The following is a 19,719-nucleotide window of genomic DNA, read 5'->3' as shown; positions in this document are numbered from 1 at the left end:
AGACAGACCCAATGTGACCTCTATAAAACTATTTTTTTTTTGCGCTACTCGCGAGTGTAAGTGTAAATTATGCTTGTTATGCTCTACATAACAAGCGGCTTTCTGTATAGTAGTATGTCATTGATGTCAGCTAGGACTGTATACCTTGTACATGTACTCATAAAAATAAAGATATTATTATTATTGTTATTATTATTACTACTTTCCTCCCAGATTCAAGCAATATGTGTTTCCCAGACTCCGGGAGGCAGGGCTCTATAAAGCGTCAGTTTTGGTGGCCCTGAATAACCCCAACGACAACAACAAGAACAACAATATCAATTGAAAATGGTTAGTCTTTACCATATTTATATCTGTATAAAAAATTTACGTTAAAACATAAATTTTATAATTTGTTGTTAAAATAAACGCAGAGTAGCAATAGTTGTTGGAAGATTGTCTGTGTTGTACTCTGGGGTCCCTGACACTGGTGAGGGGCTCTTGATCCAGGGAACTAGACCTAACTTCTTCGGATTATAATGATAATAATAATAATAATATATTTACTACAAGTACATGTACAAGGTACACAGACCATAGTTGACATCAGTGACATACTACTATATAGAAAGCCGCTTGTTATGCTGAGCATTTCCCACAAATTAAGTCAGTTTTGTCCCAGGATGCGACCCACACCAGTCCACTAACACCCAGGTACCTATTTTATACTGATGGGTGAACAGGGACAGGGACAGCAGGGTCTTATAGAAACACGTCCCTAATGTTTTTCAGCCGTACCGGAGGAGATTCGAACCTCGGACCTCATTGTGTGAGCTGAGTGCGCTGTATGACCCCCATGAATGCAGTGATAATAATGTACCATATATATGCATCCTCAATTAACCATAACTGGACTAATATAACATCCTTTCTCACATAAGCGATAATCACAGACAACACTACTGATCATCACTATCCCACCTCCTTCATAACACTACTGATCATCACTATCCCACCTCCTTCATAACACTACTGATCATCACTCTCCCACCTCCTTCATAACACTACTGATCATCACTATCCCACCTCCTTCATAACACTACTGATCATCACTCTCCCACCTCCTTCATAACACTACTGATCATCACTATCCCACCTCCTTCATAACACTACTGATCATCACTCTCCCACCTCCTTCATAACACTACTGATCATCACTCTCCCATCTCCTTCATAACACTACTGATCATCACTCTCCCATCTCCTTCATAACACTACTGATCATCACTCTCCCACCTCCTTCATAATACTACTGATCATCACTCTCCCACCTCCTTCATAACACTACTGATCATCACTCTCCCATCTCCTTCATAACACTACTGATCATCACTCTCCCACCTCCTTCATAACACTACTGATCATCACTCTCCCACCTCCTTCATAATACTACTGATCATCACTCTCCCACCTCCTTCATAACACTACTGATCATCACTCTCCCACCTCCTTCATAACACTACTGATCATCACTCTCCCACCTCCTTCATAACACTACTGATCATCACTCTCCCACCTCCTTCATAATACTACTGATCATCACTCTCCCACCTCCTTCATAATACTACTGATCATCACTCTCCCACCTCCTTCATAACACTACTGATCATCACTCTCCCACCTCCTTCATAACACTACTGATCATCACTCTCCCACCTCCTTCATAATACTACTGATCATCACTCTCCCACCTTCCTTATAACACTACCAATCATCACTATCCCACCTTCCTCATAACACTACTGATCATCACTATCCCACCTCCTTCATAACACTACTGATCATCACTCTCTCACCTTCCTTATAACACTACCAATCATCACTATCCCACCTCCTTCATAACACTACTGATCATCACTCTCCCACCTCCTTCATAACACTACTGATCATCACTCTCCCACCTCCTTCATAACACTACTGATCATCACTCTCCCACCTCCTTCATAACACTACTGATCATCACTATCCCACCTCCTTCATAACACTACTGATCATCACTCTCCCACCTCCTTCATAACACTACTGATCATCACTATCCCACCTCCTTCATAACACTACCAATCATCACTATCCCACCTCCTTCATAACACTACTGATCATCACTCTCCCACCTCCTTCATAACACTACTGATCATCACTCTCCCACCTCCTTCATAACACTACTGATCATCACTCTCCCGCCTTCCTTATTACACTACCAATCATCACTATCCCACCTTCCTCATAACACTACTGATCATTACTATCCCACCTCCTTCATAACACTACTGATCATTACTATCCCACCTCCTTCATAACAATACTGATCATCACTCTCCCACCTTCCTTATAACACTACCAATCATCACTATCCCACCTTCCTCATAATACTACTGATCATTACTATCCCACCTTCCTCATAACACTACTGATCATTACTATCCCACCTTCCTCATAATACTAGTGATCATTACTATCCCACCTTCTTTATAATACTACTGATCTTTACTATCCCACTTTCCTCATAATACTACTGATCATCACTATCCCACCTTCCTCATAATACTACTGATCATCACTATTCCACTTTCCTCATAACCAACACTGGTAAATTTCCACTGGACGCTAGTAAGCTCTCATTTCATCTCCATGATACACATCAGTAAATAACTTTATTACAGCAGTATGACATTGGCTCAGAGAGTTTACTGATGCTCAGGAAACTGACAAATGGTTTATGTTTTTCTACAAGATATACAAAGCATTTACAATAGACTTAAAAGTAAACAGATAACAGCAAAGAAACTAAATAGCCCATGGCTAACAAATAGCATCCTTAGATTGATAAAACATATAACTATGAAAAACAGTGCAGATTAGGTTTAATAAATAAGAGAGTAGACTAACAACTATACACCACTAATTACCGGTCTAATAAGGATGTCTAAACAACTGTATTATGTTAGCAGCTTTAATTAAATTAAAGGCAAAATGAAAAAAGACCTGTAAAACTAAAAAATCCTGGGTTCTCAAAAACTTACACAAACCAAAGATATTGTCTTAAATAAACCCAATGAATCTTGCATCCATCCTTCTGCAGAAGCTAATTTCTTTTATTAATACATCGGCCATTTTCCACCAAGGCAGGGGACCTGAAAAAGAAGAAACACTTTCATCATCATTCACTCCATCACTGTCATGCCAGTGGTGTGCCTACACCACTGGCTGATATGATGCAGAGTGCAGGCACATTTGTCTCCACTCAGTCCTATTTAACACATTCACGCACACTTGCTGGAAGTCCAAGCTCCTCGCACACAAAACCTCCTTTACCCCCTCCCTTCAACCTTTCCAAGGACGACCCCTACCCCTCCTTCCTTCCATTACAAATTTATATGCCTTCCAAGTCATTCTATTTTGTTCCATTCTCTGTAAATGTCTAAACCACCTGAACAGCCCTTCCTCTGCCCTCTGGATAATACTTTTAGAAACCCTTCACCTCATCCTAATCCTCAAGTCATGGGTTATTTGCATTATATTCACACCTAACATTGCCCTCAGACACATCTCCACTGCCTCCAGCCTTCTTGTTGCAACATTCACCACCCATGCTATACACCCATATAGCATTGGTACCACTGTACTCTCATACATTCCTCTCTTTGCTTCCATGGATAACGTTCTTTGTCTCCACAGACTCTTCAGTGCACCACTCACCTTTTTCCTGTCATCAATTCTGTGATTCATCTTGTCTTTCATAGACTTATCTGCTGACAGCTCCACTCCCAAATATCTGAATACATTCGCTTCCTCCATACTCTCTCCCTCCAATGTGATATCCAAGCTTTCATTACCTAAATTTTTTGCTGTCCTCATCACCTTGCTCTTTCCTACATTCACTTCTAATTTCCTTCTTTTACATACCTTCTCTTACATACACTAGGACAATAAGAGACAACACAATAAGTGTCATGGGCCCAAGACTGTTCAGCTGCCTCTCTGCATACATGAGGGGGATTACCAGTAGACCCCAGGCTGTCTTCAAGCAGGCACTGGACAGGCACCTGAAGTCAGTACCTGACCAGCCGGGCTGTGGTTTGTATGTTGGACTGCGTACGGCTAGCAGTAACAGCCTGGTTGATCAGGTCCTGGGCCACCATGAGGCCTGGTCACAGACCGGGCCACGGGGGTGTTGACCCCCGGAACTCCCTCGAGGTATACTGCAGGTGTACCCTTCCAAACTCGTTCACCAACCTCTGCAACTTCTGTTCAGAATCTCCCAAAAGCAGTGTCATGAGCAAAAGGCAACTGTGACAACTCTCATTTTGTGTTAGATCCTTCATCTTTTAATCCCACACCCAAGCATTCACTTCTCTTACAACCCCATCTGTAAATATACTGAACAACCATGGTGACATCACACATCCTTGTCTAAGGCCTACTTTTACTGGGAAACAATCTCCCTGTCTCCTACATGCTCTAGCCTGAGCCTCACTATCCTTGTGAAAACACTTCACTCCTTTCAGTAACCTACCTCCTATTCCGTACATTTGCAACATCTGCCACGTTGCCCCACTATCTACCCTATCTTACGCCTTTTTCAAATCCACGAATACAGCCTCTCCTCACTTAGCGACGGAGTTCCGTTCCTAATAGTACCGTGTCGATGAGCGATTTCGTCACTAAATGAGGAGCATGCTATAATGGTACGTAGTGGGTTTGTGTTGACCATCTTTGATATTGCTTTGGTGTAACCCTTGCACCACTTATGGCATTTTTGGTATGTTTTGAATGTTTATACAATAATGTACTGTATATTGTAATACACAGAATAGAGGAAATCAGCTCTAATATGCGTACATTATTTAGGTATGCATACTGGTCAGAGAGCCCGTCGTAAGTCCGAGTTGTTGGTAAATGAGTACGTCACTAAGTGAAGAGAGGCTGTACAACTAAAAACCTCTTTTCCCTTATATAAATACTGTTCACCTATATGTTTCACTGTAAACACTTGGTCTACACACTCCTCTACTCTTCCTAAAGCCTCCTTGTTCATCTGTGATCCTGCTCTATGTCTTACTCTTAATTCTTTCAATAATAACTACCATACACTTTACCAGGTATACTTAACAGGCTTATTTGCCTATAATTTTTGCACTCTCTTTTCTTCCCTTTGCCTTTATACAAAGGGACTATGCATGCCTTCTGTGTGCCAATATCAAACGTGAATTGTTATCTAAAATCACTGCAAAACTAATTCATTAGCAAGTTTATTTTTTCCTAGCCTTTTGATACAGTTAACAACATAAATGACTTTTTCTCAACCATAGGATCAAATCTTGCCAGTAAAATCTGAGGTACCAATGTCCGAGAAAGTGATTACTTAGATGGGAATTTCCCAGCCTCTTCCTATCTTGCACCAATCAAGCCCAAAGAAGTTACCACGATTATTAAGTCGATTAAAAATAAATCAGGAAATCTGGCTCAAGTCCCGCCATTATTGTACAGACAAGCAGCTCACGTTCTTTCACCCACTATTCCATTACTCTTTAACAAATCACTAGAAACCAGCACTTTCCCGACACTACTCAAGATGGCAAGGGTTACACCAATACACAAAGGTGGTGACCCTACAGATGTAAACAACTACAGGCCAATACTAAACTTACTGTTGCTATCAAAAATCTTAGAGAAACTCGTGCGCAAAAGATTATTCTCCTTTATAACAGTGCAAAGCATCCTCAACCCCTGCTAGTTTGGCTTCAGGAAAAGCAAAAGCACAAACACAATTGTAAAAATGCTAGACCTGCTTTACACAGCACTTGAAAAAATGAATATCCATTAGGACTTAATCTACCTAAGGAAAGCTTTTGATACAGTAGACCACAACATCCTACTCCACAAACTTGATCATTATGGTATAAGAGGCCACACACTTACATATTTCAAATCCTACTGTATTAAAAGACATCAAATCATCTCTATTAAGGACACAACCTCATCAATAAGACCACTGGATACTTGAGTACCACAAGGAAGTGTCCTTGGTCTCCTGCTCTTCCTCTTATACATCAATGATCTTCCTAATGTATCAAAACACCTTAAACCTATTCTCTTTGCTGACAACACGACTTATGTCATCTCCCATCCTAATCTTGCTTCACTCAACACTATTGTTAATGAAGAGCTAGTAAAAATATCAATATGGATGACAGCCAATAAACTAACACTTAATATTGACAAAACCTTGTACAGTGGACCCTTTGTTATTGGCCATTCCAGATATTGGCCAATTCGGATTTCAGCCACTTTTTTGGCTGAAATTCTATCCTGGATTTCGGCCGTCAACTCAGAAATCAGCCGTATTGGACACGTCCATCCTGCCACTCCGCCGTGTTCGTGATTCAGTTTGGCTGTGTCTCTCCGTGCATTCATCCGAACATTTCGTTATAATCCATTGTTTTTTCTGGGTGTTTATTGAGTACAACTGTGAAATAAGCCACCATGGGCACAAAGAAAGTTCCTAGTAAAATTCCTTTGGTAAAGAAAGTGAGAAACACGATGGAATTAAAGAAAGAAATTGTAGCAAAGTTCAAGAGTGGTGTACCTGTGCTCCAGCTTGCCAAGATGTATGGGAAATCCAAATCAACAATCACTTTCATCCTGGCAAAGAAAGTAGAAATCAAGGAAGCTAATGTTGCAAAAGGGGTAAATATGCTAATGAAACAAAGGTCACCAGTAATCGAAGATGTGGAGAGGTTATTGTTGGTGTGGATCAACGATAAACAATTAACGGGAGATAGTATTGTGGAGATAGTGTTTTGTATCACACTGAAAATCCCAGAGTGTTCAAGAAAAACAATGTTGTCAAGAGTAAATTGTGTGTGTTGTACAAAGCTAATAATAAGGCATGGTCACAAGGCAAATTTTCATTGACTGGGTCCATGAAGTGTTTGGCCCAAGTGTGAAAAAATACCTTCAGGAAAATAAATTGCCACTCAAGTGCCTCCTGGTACTGGACAATTCTCCTGCTCATCCTCTAGACTTGGAAGACCATTTGTTTAGGGACTTCAGTTTTATAACAGTGAAGTTCTTGCCTCCTAACACTACTCCTCTCATCCAGCCCATAGACCAGCAGGTCATTTCTAACTTCAAAAACCTCTACATGAAAGCAGTGTTCCAAAGGTGCTTTGAAGTGACCTCAAACACTGACATGACCCTAAGAGAGTTCTGGAGGAATCACTTTAATATCCTCCATTGCATAAACCTTATAGGTAAGGCTTGGGAGGGAGTAACTTCCAGTACTTTGAACTCTGCTTGGAGAAAATTGTGGACAGAATGTTTCCAAGAGAAGGATTTTGAAGGATTTGAGTCTGACCCTGATGACCCTATGCCTGTTATGGAATCTATTGTGTTTTTGGGGAAGTCCATGGGGTTGGCTGTAAGTGGTGAGGAGTTGGAAGAGTTGGTGGAGGACCACAGGGAAGAGCTAACCACTGAAGAGCTGCAAGACCTTTATTTGCAACAGCAACAGACCATAGCTGATGAAATTGCTTTAGAGGAGGAGGAGGAGGAGGAAGAAGAGAGAGGTGAGAATGTGCCTTCTTCAGTGATTGAGGACATGTGTGCAAAGTGGAGTGAGTTGCAAAGTTTTGTAGAGAAATATCACCCTGACCAAGCTCAAACAAGCCATATCTGCAACATGTTCAGTGACAAAACCTTGTCCCTAGCTATTTTGAGAGCTGCTGGGAAGGTGGAGGATTCAATGGATTTGTTAAAAAGTGTTGCAGTAATTGCTGACAGTACTTGTGAAGCTTTTTATTGAAGACTCTTGTTGGCGTATGGAAAATGGCAAGGAGTGGAGAGGAAGGAGAGTTTATTGTTTGGAGACAGGACAAAATACTTAAACATGATGCTAATATCAACTCAAAGGCTTATTTATCTATCACACTTCATCTAATAAGACATAATAAACAATATTAATAACATAGAAACATAATATATACTCTAGAATGAATAAAATATGTCATTACTTATGTGACTAGTGGTGGTGGTGTTGGGTTTATCAGGACCCCTGACAGCATAAGCCGTATAGTGGTGGTGGTGGTGGCGGCAGTACATGTACTACAAGTACATCTACCACTGTACATGTACTTGTAGTAAATAAAGATATTATTATTATTATTATTATTATTATTATTATTATTATTATTATTATTATTATTAATGCAGCAAGTTCTTTCTAACATAGATCACACAACAGTTAGTTGACCATAAGTTATATGTTGCATATCCAGGCAACTTTGGGGGAGGTACTCCAGCTCATAGTCTATATTCCTACAGATGATATCAATATTTTTGGTTGTACTAATAACTGACTTCCTGATGGAAGCAGTGTTTGATGAAATTTTTTTGTAATCTATCTACTCATAAGATGGTAAGGTTATTATGCTCAGGCAACAGTGTGCAAACACTTCAGAATGGTTATGAAAACACTTAAGAATGGTTAATTTTTTTACAATATTGTTATGGCTTGAATGGAGTATTTTGCAGTCTACTGCAGTGTGGCCATAGTGCTGGCATTTGTAACACCTATGCTGAGGGGGCTGATACACTTCAGTAAGTACGAAATGTAGGCCTGGCACCCAGATCTTCTGAGGGAGAGGCACTGGACCCACCCATCTGGCAACAGTCTGGGACCTTTAAATCTTTTAGGTCTAGTGGCATGTTCACTTTGAGTTAAATAGGATGAGTCCATGTAGAGAGGGTATCCAAAGATTATGATGCTGACCCATTTTTTAATGTCCTGAGTTTTTGGTGGAGGGTGCTGTATTAGATGGTGTTGAGTTATGAACAGTATGGTACAAAGGGTTGAGGAGGAATTGTTGAGACACTTTGGGTATTTAGAAAGGATGGAGCAAAGTAAGATGACCAAGAAAGTGTATAAATCAGGGCTGAAGGAAAGCTTGGTAGTCTTCCCAGAAAGGGTTGAAGGGAGGGTGTGACGGAGATTTTACATGGTAGAACATTCAGCATCGAGCAGTCATGCATTAGCTTATTACATTGGGGTGGAGACAAGCAGTTTTAAGGATTTGATGTGCTGTTGGAGTGTGAACAATATTTATGAAGGGATTCAGGAAAACCAGTTGGCCAGACTTGAGTCCCGGAAATGAAGTATACCTGGAGATACCCAGTCTGTGAAGTAGGGGTGAAAATATTAAAGTTCAGAGGATTATTTGAATTGTGATGTTTCCATTTTTGATTCACCTTATCTTGGGGGAAATGGCTGTTATAGTTAAAAAATTTATGAAATCTTGTAATTTTAGTGTAACTTTTAATCTACAGTAATTCACAACTACTGGTTTGTACTTTTTCTAAGATACAGTACTGTATATATTATAAGTCTTGCCAATTACTGTTTAATTTATTATACTGAAATTTTATGACTTCAGTAACTGCATGCTTTCTCTTGATTACATGCTCTCTTCATTTAACATTTTTAGTATATTTTTAAATGTTTATATAGTAATGTACTGTATATTGTAATAAACAGTATAGAGGAAACCAGCTCTAATATACATTATTTAGGTATGAATACTGGTCAGAGAGCCTGTCGTAAGTCTGAGTCATCGGTAAACGAGTACTGCGCTAAGTGAGGAGAGGCTGTATATTACATTATTTTTATGATTATTCAACTCAAATCATGTATATATATAAAATGTTATCAGATACCTAATATGCAAAATTCTTTATATTTCAGAATTACGCCACAACTGAATGAGCATCATTTATAACTTTGCCATAAGGACAATGGTGTTTGTAATTTGCTTATAGATATCCATAAGCTCAAAACAAATATAATCATGAATGTTAATCTATATTGGGAACATAATGTAAAGTGTGAATTTTGTGAAGCAGCATTTGACAATCAAGATACACTGAAACAACATCTGAGGCTTCATTCCCGACGAAAACCATATAAATGTGATGATTGTGGAGCAAAATTTTCATACAATAGTACACTTGAGTGGCACAAAAGGAGTCACACTGGGGAGATGCCATTTAAGTGTGATGAATGTGGTGCTCAGTTTCTACAAAACAGCATGTTAGTCTGGCATATGAGGAAACACAGAATGGGAGAGAGTTCACAGAATTCTGCACTTGTTGTGAATATGACAAATATTTACCATCAACAGGGTGTCCATAACTTTCCCAATATATTAAATTTACCAAACTTGGTGAATGCAGTAAGCACTGTGCCCACTAACATTGTGGCCACATGCTCCACAGGACCCACAACTAGCATTGCACCACCATCAAATCATCATATGGTTAATTCTGTTTCTTCCTATCCTATTGCTGCTACAGGCTCTTCTCAGCCTTCATTGTTAACAGATTTGTCAGGTAAAAGAAAACCTGTAGAAGATGCAACTTACAGATGTGATATATGTGGTACTATGTTAATGCACAGTTCTGATTTAAAAGCTCATATGGATACCAAACACAACATGGGTGAAAATAATCCTTTTTACCTTCTTGCTAGGCAACAACAAGCAAATGGTGAGCTTGCACCAAGAAAAAAAATCATATTAGAAAAACCTTTTAAATGTGATCTTTGTGGTGCTGGTTTCAACACTGAAGGTCATCTGAAAAGTCATCGGCAAAAGCATACTATAGAGCGGCCATATAAATGTGAAAAATGCGGTCTAACATTTTCTGATCGAGCTATTTTAGAGTCACATGAACGGAGACATCAAGCAGAAAGACCATACAAATGTGATCGCTGTGGAGCAGCTTTTTTCAGAGAGACTCACTTGCAAAGACATACCAAAAGGCACACAGGAGAGCTTGTGTAGTAGATATAGTTTGTGAGTGTACATAATTATTATTGTTCATTAAAAATAATAATTATTCCAAAACTGTAAAATTAATATATTAGTTCATGTCATATATAATGTTCTATTTTTCCAGTGCTTCTATTTTATAGGTGCTTTTCAGCTCCTGAAAGTTTTTGTATTCTTTAGCATATTATCTCATTAACTAAACTGACTACAGTCAGTCAGACAGTAAAACAGAGAGAGAATGAGTGAGTTAAGTGACATTTATAATTCACGGTTGCAATCCTGAAAACTGTGCTATCCATGATTTTAACAACCCATGGACTGAAGAACATATGGGAAAAACAGGGTTGTATTCCTCAGACCTCATTGAGAGCCATAAGAAAATTTTTTAATGTCTTAACCCTTTGACTGTTGCAACCCCAAATCCTGAAGTGTCTCCTGGTGTTGCAAAATATTTGAAAAAATAAAAAATCTAATGAAATGAAAGAGAATCTTTTCCCAATGATAATGACACCAAAAGTACGAAATTTGATGGAAAACTTATGGAATTACGCTCTCGCGAAATTAGCGACCTTGGCGACACTTACGCATGCGATTTTGCCCACTTTGAGCCCTATTTTCGGCCAATTCCATTGTTCCAGTCAACTAAACTCATAGTTAGTTCTTTAGAACTCCATTTGTTCTACCGATTGAGTACAAGAAACCACCCATTTACTGATTTCAACTTCCCAATAAAGTGGTCAGAAATTGGTAATTGGCCAATTTCATGCAAATTAAAAAAATATGTCAATTTCAAAATAGGGTCCAGAATGAACAATGCAGACATTCCTGGCACTAAAATAACACTTTCTCTGTTCATCAGTCACGTCTCCAGGCCCCTGTTATAATACTCTTGCTTTCAATTTTGAATTTTTATTCACACAAAAAATAGAAGATTTACTGTTATGCAGACTACTATAATATTGTAATAATTGTATAAATAATGTCAACCCATTCGTGACTGCGTATTAGAATGGCTAGTAGGACATTTATTGGACAACGACATCATTTGTTTACTCTTGAACTTGGCAAAAATCAAACATTTCTGCTACTTTGAGCTCCATTTCAAGATCCTTTTCATAGTAAAACTAATAAAAATCACTTCTATTTCTATAATATGTTTTCCATTCTATGAAATGAGTCCTAGAAAACAAGAATACAACCATAAACACTACAAAAATACACCTCAAAGTCGGCGTTTTAATCCAAAAACACGGTCGGAGTTTTTTTTTCTCATTATGCACTGCGTGCTGCAGGATTTTTTTTATACTGTGTACACTGACCACACAGACCCATTCTCTCATATGTGGGCCTACCAGTTTTTCCTGCTTGATTTGAAGCTGCTAGAATTTTTGAGTATGTATATGTCAAACACATTGGCTCGTAAGATGTATATATACGACTGAAACAGTCAGAGGGTTAAAATAATAGTGTTTCTTGCATATCATTGTCACTGATGATGCTGTGAAATACCTGAACTATAGTGAGGTTCAGACAATTAAAAGAAAGAGTATATTTATAAAACATGGTTACATTAATACTGTACATTATTTGTTACTTACCTTCAAGTTGAGCTTGGGCTGTTTAACATTTTGAAGTGAGTGGGAAGACTGGCTGTAACTGTACTTGGCCAATGCTGAAAGTTAGGGATCTTGTGATGTTGAAGACTAGGAATTGTGATGTTGAAGATTAGGACTCATGTGATGCTGAAGATTAGGGCTCTTGTGATGTTGAAGGTCGGGGAATCTTGTGATGATGCAGCTTTATCAGTTGATTGTTACAGTGAAGTCCTCAGGTACTCAGTCATACTGCTGGTTTGTTTTACCCTGAAGTTCTTTATACAGCAGATGATAAGGCCCAGGCACATGCTCCAGAGCATGCTTTAAGATGAGTCATGGTCCTTTTCAGTAAAGGTTGCGGCTTTACCATTAGTGTGCAGTGACTGATTTATCTCTTAAATTTAAATTATTTATTTGAGCTACAATTACAGTAGTTGTACATTCAAAATGATTTAATTTTGAGTTTGATCTTATTATAATACATATATAGCTTGACTCACGAAATTATGACACGATTGCAAACAAACCATACCACGGGCGAGGATACAATACATGTATAAGGTTCAGAAGAAAGTCACTAATTATGTAATTATTGGGCAAACTAATTATAAGGCTTGCATACTGTTTGTATTTTAGACCTAGAACAAAATTTAAATCAGTAGAGCTTGGGTAATTTATTACAGTCAAGTACAATGAGACTGGTTGTAAATGAAGCATTGGTTGATTACAAATAAATTACATTGAAATTACATTGGTTCAATAACCAGCATATTATGGAGTGGTTGAATTGGGGTGTTGAAATCAAAGCATGAAAATATACAGTCAATGGATTTAAAATTTATGTGAGATTTAATAGATGCTTTTTAACAATATTAGTAGTGTGGAATGTTATGTATTTTTCTTAAATTACTATTCCTTGCTTAAATTTTATCCAATAAATACTATCTGTTCATGTTGCAACCCCATTTTTTAAATACTTATAATTACTATTACTTGCTAAAAATTTTTTTTAATACCATATTTACTATCAGTCCATTCTACTTTTGTACATTTTTTACAGATTATTAATTACCATTACTTGTTAAAAACTTGTTTTAATACCACATTTATTATCAGTCCATTCTACTTCTTACAATTAATCACTATATTCTCTTAGTGTAGTTCTTTGCTTTTAAATACTCTATATTGCCTTTATAAGCTCTAATATTACTACCAGTGCAATACTGAATATTAACCCGTAAATGGTCCAAACGTATATATACGTTCTCTCCCGTAGTGCCCCAAACTTTTTGAGAAAAAAAAATTGTTGTTTTTTAATAGAAAAAAAAAGCATATGGTACCCAGGCATCCCCAATTATTTTAATATGGCGCACAGTGAGTGCGCACACCCATTTTCTCATGTCTAGGTGACTTAGGCTTATTGTGGCAATGTTGAATGTATGACAAATAAAACGTATATATACGTTTGGGGCACTAGCGGTAAAAACGTATATATACGTTTGGACCGTTTACGGGTTAACAGTTGTTCATAAAAATTTATAACTTGTAATAGAAATTATTTCTTTTTAAATATTTTTTAACTAATGTTACTTGCTTAAATTTTGTTCAACACCATATTTACTATCAGAGCATTTTACTTTTTACAGTTGTTCACTACATTCTCTCTTTTTATTTCTATTGTTTTATTTTTAATTTATCATTACTTGCTTACTATTATAAACTATTATTATAGAACTGATAACCAGTGCAATATTATATTGTCAAACTTGTGCCATAATAAGAGTTAGCATAATCCCTGTATTTTATAATTACTTATTTTAATCTATTATTATAAATATTATTTTTGTTTTCTCTTATTTTTCTTTTATAACTACCATTACCTGCATGTTATTATTACTTCCAGTACTAAGCAATTTTATTGTGTTCAGTAAACTTCTATTCTTAATCTACAACTTTTGTCAAACTCTAAAATAATAACAGTTCAATATAAAATCATCAAATCTGTACCATATTAAGAGCAAACTGTATCCCTGTATTTTTTAAAAAACTACTTGTAACAATCCATTAGTTAGTAATATAAATTAGTTTAGTATCATAATTAAGTTTAACATAATACTTTATTCAAAAGTCTAGTTGTAGAGTCACTTTCAACCTTATGATTACAAGCATTGATCCTGATATCAACCTTTTATTAAATGACTTACACGAATCGAACAGCAACTGTAATTATTTTACAGCAGACCAAGCAAAGACATTACTCAGAGCCAACAATAACATAACTATCTTTAATTACAATGTCATATCTTTGAGCAAACATTACGATGACCTCACAGCATTACTCCATTCCCTGCATACCAGTATGCCAATCATCACACTCACAGAAACCTGGCTAAAGCCTGGTACTACAGATGTCTATGCCATTCCTGGTTACATAGCCATACACAACTGTAGGACAGAACAGCAAGGGGGTGGAACAGCTATATGCTACTCAGATCAACTTGAATGTATCAATAATTCTTGCACAAGGGATGAACATGGAGAATATATAGCTAAATTTAAATCAAAAGACCTGCAAAAACCCTTCACAGTGATAAACATCTACAGAGTACCACAGTCAAACATTAACCATTTTAGGGAAAAATTAGGAAACATGATAACTGATGCACATATGAACAAAGACCACCTGCTGCTCACAGCAGATTTCAACATAAATCTACTACATGACCAGGACCCACAAGTAACTGAATTCACAAACACTATGAGCGACTGCTTGTTGCTGCCAACAGTAACAAAACCTTCAAGAATCTCCGAGACTAGTATCTCCTTATTAGACCACATCTGGACTAACACTATATCCCCTGTAAAATCAGGCATAATCACAGACCACTACCCTACCTTTCTCATAACCAACCTAGGTAAATTGCCCCAAGACACTGCTAAAGTTACCTTCAGACTACATAACGAGACAACTGTTAATAACTTTATAACAGCTATGAATAATGTCAACTGGTATAATGAGCTTGAAACATATACAGATACGAATGAATGTATTAATAATTTTCTAAAAAAGATCCACTACCTCTATAACAAGCATTGCCCTAAAAAAACTAAACAGATCACAGCTAAGAGACTGAACAGTCCCTGGCTAACACCCAGCATCCTTAAATCCATTAACACAAAGCACCTATATGAAAAACAGTACACAATAGGTCAAATAACTAGTGATAATTTTTAAATGTTACTCATCAGTCCTTACCAGCCTGATAAGAATGTCAAAAAAATTGTATTATGAAAACAGATTACATAACATAAAAGGGAAGTACAATGCCTGCACTTTAAAGGAGGGGTTTGGGATATTGGCAGTTTGGAGGGATATGTTGTGTATCTTTATATGTGTATGCTTCTAGACTGTTGTATTCTGAGCACCTCTGCAAAAACAGTGATAATGTGCGAGTGTGGTGAAAGTGTTGAATGATGATGAAAGTATTTTCTTTTTGGGGATTTTCTTTCTTTTTTGGGTCACCCTGCCTCGGTGGGAGACGGCCGACTTGTTAAAAAAAAAAAAAAAAAAAAAAAAGGCGATATGAAAAAGACCTGGAAAATCCTATCTGAAATTCTAGGAACTAAAAAGATAACCAAAAACAAAACAATCAAATTAACAAAATCAGACGAATTCTTACTCTTGCCAATTGAAACAGCAAACAGACTTGATGTTTTCTTCTCCACCATAGGAAAGAATCTAGTGAGCAAAATCCCAATGTCAAACACCCATCCATCAGACTACCTCACGGGCACCTACCCGAATACACTATTCCTAGCCCCAACCAACCCAACAGAAGTCTCGCTCATCATCAACACCGTTAAAAACAAGGCAGGAGACATAAATAACTTACCATTTTTTATGTACAAAAAAGCTTCACACACATACTGTCACCAATAATTGCAAGACTCTTTAACAAATCCATTGAATCCTCCACCTTCCCAGCAATTCTCAAAATAGTGAGGGGTCACCCTGATCCACAAAGGAGGTGATCAAGAGGACTTGAATAACTATAGACCAATTTCTAACATACCTCTGACTTCTAAAATCTTTGAAAAATTAATTCATAGACAGATCTATTCCTACCTTGTCTCACACAACATACAGTGGATCATCGGCCAACGATATTAATCCATTCCAGAGAGCTTGTCCTTAGCCAAATTTATCATTAGCTGATTTAATTTTCCCCATAAGAAGTAATGGAAATCCAATTAATCCATTCGAGACACCCAAAAGTATGATTTTTTTTTTTTACATGAAATATACATTTTCCTACACAGAAAACAATGGTACATGCACAGTAAATACTACATGAAAAATAAATGGCACTTACCTTTATTGAAGATGTAGTGATGAGTGATGAGTTGGGAGGGGGTTAGATGATGGTGGTGTATTATTGTTTGGAAGGGGAATCCTCTTCCATAAGGACTTTAGGTACTGAGTCCTTTTCCGGGGTTACTTCCCTTTTCTTAATGCCACTGGGAACAACTTGACAGTCACTGGACCTCTGTTGCACCAAAAATCTGTCCATAGAGCTCTGTACCTGGCATTCCTTTAAGATTTTCTTAAAATGGGCCACAACATTGTCATTGTAAAAGTCACCAGCATGGCTTGCAACTTCCTCCATTTCTCTCTCCCCTCCTCTAAAGCAATTTCCTCAGTTGTGGTCTCTTGCTATTGCAGATGCTCTTGCAGCTCAACAGTGGTTAGTTCTTCATCGTCGTCCTCCACCAACTCTTCCACATCCTCCCCACTAACCTCCAACCCCATAGACTCTCCCAATGACACAATAGATTCCACAACTGGCATAGGCTCCTGAGGGTTAACCCCAAATCCTTCAAAATCCCTCTCTTGTACACACTGTGGCTACAATTTCCTCCAAGCAGAGTTCAAGGTCCTGTTAGTCACTCCCTCCCAAACCTTACCTATAAGGTTTATGCAATTGAGGATACTAAAGTGATCTTTCCAAAACTCTCTTAGGGTCAATTCAGTGTCTGAGGTTGCTTCAAAGCACTTTTGAAACACTGCTTTGATGTACAGTTTTTTGAAATTGAAAATGACCTGCTGGTCCATGGGCTGGAGGAGGAGTGGTATTAGGAGGCAAGAACTTGACTTTGCTAAAACTCAAGTCCCCCGAAATTTGCTCTGCCAAGTCTGAAGGATGACCAGGAGCATTGTCTAATACCAGGAGGCACTTAAGCTCCAATTTATTTTCCAGGAGGTAATTTTTCAGTGGGGCCAAACACATGGTAAAATCAGTCATAGAAAAAGTCCCTAGTGACCCATGCCTTACTGTTTGCCCTCGACATCACACACAAATTAGCCTTGACGACATTGTTTTTCCTGAACACTCTGGGAGTTTCAGAGTGATACACGAGTAGAAGCTTCACTCTGCAATCACCACTAGCATTACCACACAACATTAAGGTTAGCCTGCTTTTTCCTCCTGTGTAATGTAGGTACCGTTTGGCATTTTCTTTCAAAACAGGCCTGTTTTGTCACAATTTAACACTTGTTGGGGTTTTAATTTTTCAGTATCTATTTACTCCTTGAATTCCTGCACATATTTTTCAGCCACTTTTTGGTCACAACTGGCAGCCTCACCATGCCTTATCACACTGTGTATGCCACTACAATTCTTAAATCTCTCAAACCAACCTTTACTGGCCTTAAATTCACTAACATCACCATTAGTTGTAGGCATTTTTTTAATTAAATCGTCATGCAACTGCCTTGCCTTTTCACATATTATTGACTGAGAAACATTATCTGATAATTGTTTTTCGTTTATCCACACCAACAACAGTCTCTCCACATCTCTGAGTACGTATTTGCGATCTCTGTTTTGAAAACATATTTGCACCTTTCACAACAACAGCTTCCTTGATTGCCTTTCTGTTGGCCAAGATAGTAGCGATGGTTGATTGGGGTTTGTTATACAACCTGGCCAGCTCGGAGGCACACACTCCACTTTCATACTTTGTGATTATCTCTTTCTTCAATTCCATAGTAATTCTTACCTTTTTTACCACAGGGTGGCTTATTTAGCAGTTACAAGCACTAAAAACACTGGAATAATACAAAGTGTATCGCAGGTACATGTGGAACTGATTGCAGTGGCTTGTAAACAATGGCACACTAGCTGAAGGCAGGGCAGCTGAAGCGCACTCAGGCTGGATGGACAGGCGGACGCGTTCGTGACGAATGTTGTTACCCGAGTTTTTCATTGTTGGTCGAGCCAATATTTTTATGCAGAAACGCCATTAGCAGATTTTATCGTTAGATGATGCCATCATTGGTCGAGGGTCCACTGTACTAAACCCCTGTCAGTTTGGATTCAGGAATAATAAAAGCACAAATGATGCTATTATATACATGCTAGAACTAATATACACTGCTCTCGAGAAGAAAGAAGTTCTGCTGGGAATCTTCGTTGATTTACGTAAAGCTTGTGATACCGTCGACCATGATTTGCTGCACATGAAATTAGCACACTGTGGTATAAGAGGGCACTTCCTCAATTACCTAAAGTCATACTTTAGTAGCAGAAGCCAATACGTGTACACAAATGGAACAAGCTCTTCCGCTCAACCAATCAGTTGGTGTTCCACAAGTGTCCTTGGCCCACTCTTTCTCATTTACATCAATGACCTACCAAATGCATCACAACTACTCAAGCCCATATTATTTGCAGATGACACTACATACATCTTCTCTCACCCAAGCCCAGTCGAATTGCAGAAAATATCTACCTGGATGATGACTAATAAGCTTACCCTCAATACCGATAAAACCTATTTCATTCAGTTTGGAAACAGAGCTGCAGATGTTCCACTTAACATAATGCTAAATGGATTATCCATCACAAGACTCTCAGAATGAAAATTCCTAGGAATCCACCCTGACAGTAGCCTCAAATTCCAGACACACATACAACAAATTTCCAAGAAAATCTCTAAGACAGTAGATATACCATCAAAGATACAGTACATGCTCTGTAATCAGCTCTCCTTGCACTGTATTATTCACTCGTCTACCTTTATCTCGCATATGTGATTTGTGTCTGGGGATCATCAACATTAAATCACCTAAGGCCACTAATAACCCAGCAAAAGGCTGCAGTCAGAATGATGATAAATTCCCACTCCTGACAGCATGCTCCACCAATATTCAAAAGTCTAAAACTGTTCACCATAAAGAACATCCATACTTACTCATGTGC

The 19,719-nt window shown here is 38.0% G+C and overlaps 1 protein-coding gene across 1 annotated transcript; it reads left to right on the top strand.

Moving 5' to 3' along the window:
* The first annotated feature begins 240 nt into the window (after nucleotides 1–240).
* LOC128692429 (zinc finger protein 93-like) lies at nucleotides 241–16,047 on the top strand. The gene is made up of 2 exons (XM_070080747.1): nucleotides 241–330; nucleotides 9,779–16,047. Exon 2 carries the CDS (start codon nucleotides 9,882–9,884, stop codon nucleotides 10,872–10,874), a length of 993 nt encoding a protein of 330 aa, XP_069936848.1. The 5' UTR covers nucleotides 241–330; nucleotides 9,779–9,881; the 3' UTR covers nucleotides 10,875–16,047.
* The last annotated feature ends 3,672 nt before the right edge of the window (nucleotides 16,048–19,719 follow it).

Source organism: Cherax quadricarinatus, chromosome 6, assembly GCF_038502225.1.
Source record: "Cherax quadricarinatus isolate ZL_2023a chromosome 6, ASM3850222v1, whole genome shotgun sequence".
NCBI lineage: Eukaryota > Metazoa > Arthropoda > Malacostraca > Decapoda > Parastacidae > Cherax > Cherax quadricarinatus.
The sequence above is the reverse complement of the archived record's forward strand: the minus strand, read 5'-3'. Positions and strand labels throughout refer to the sequence as shown.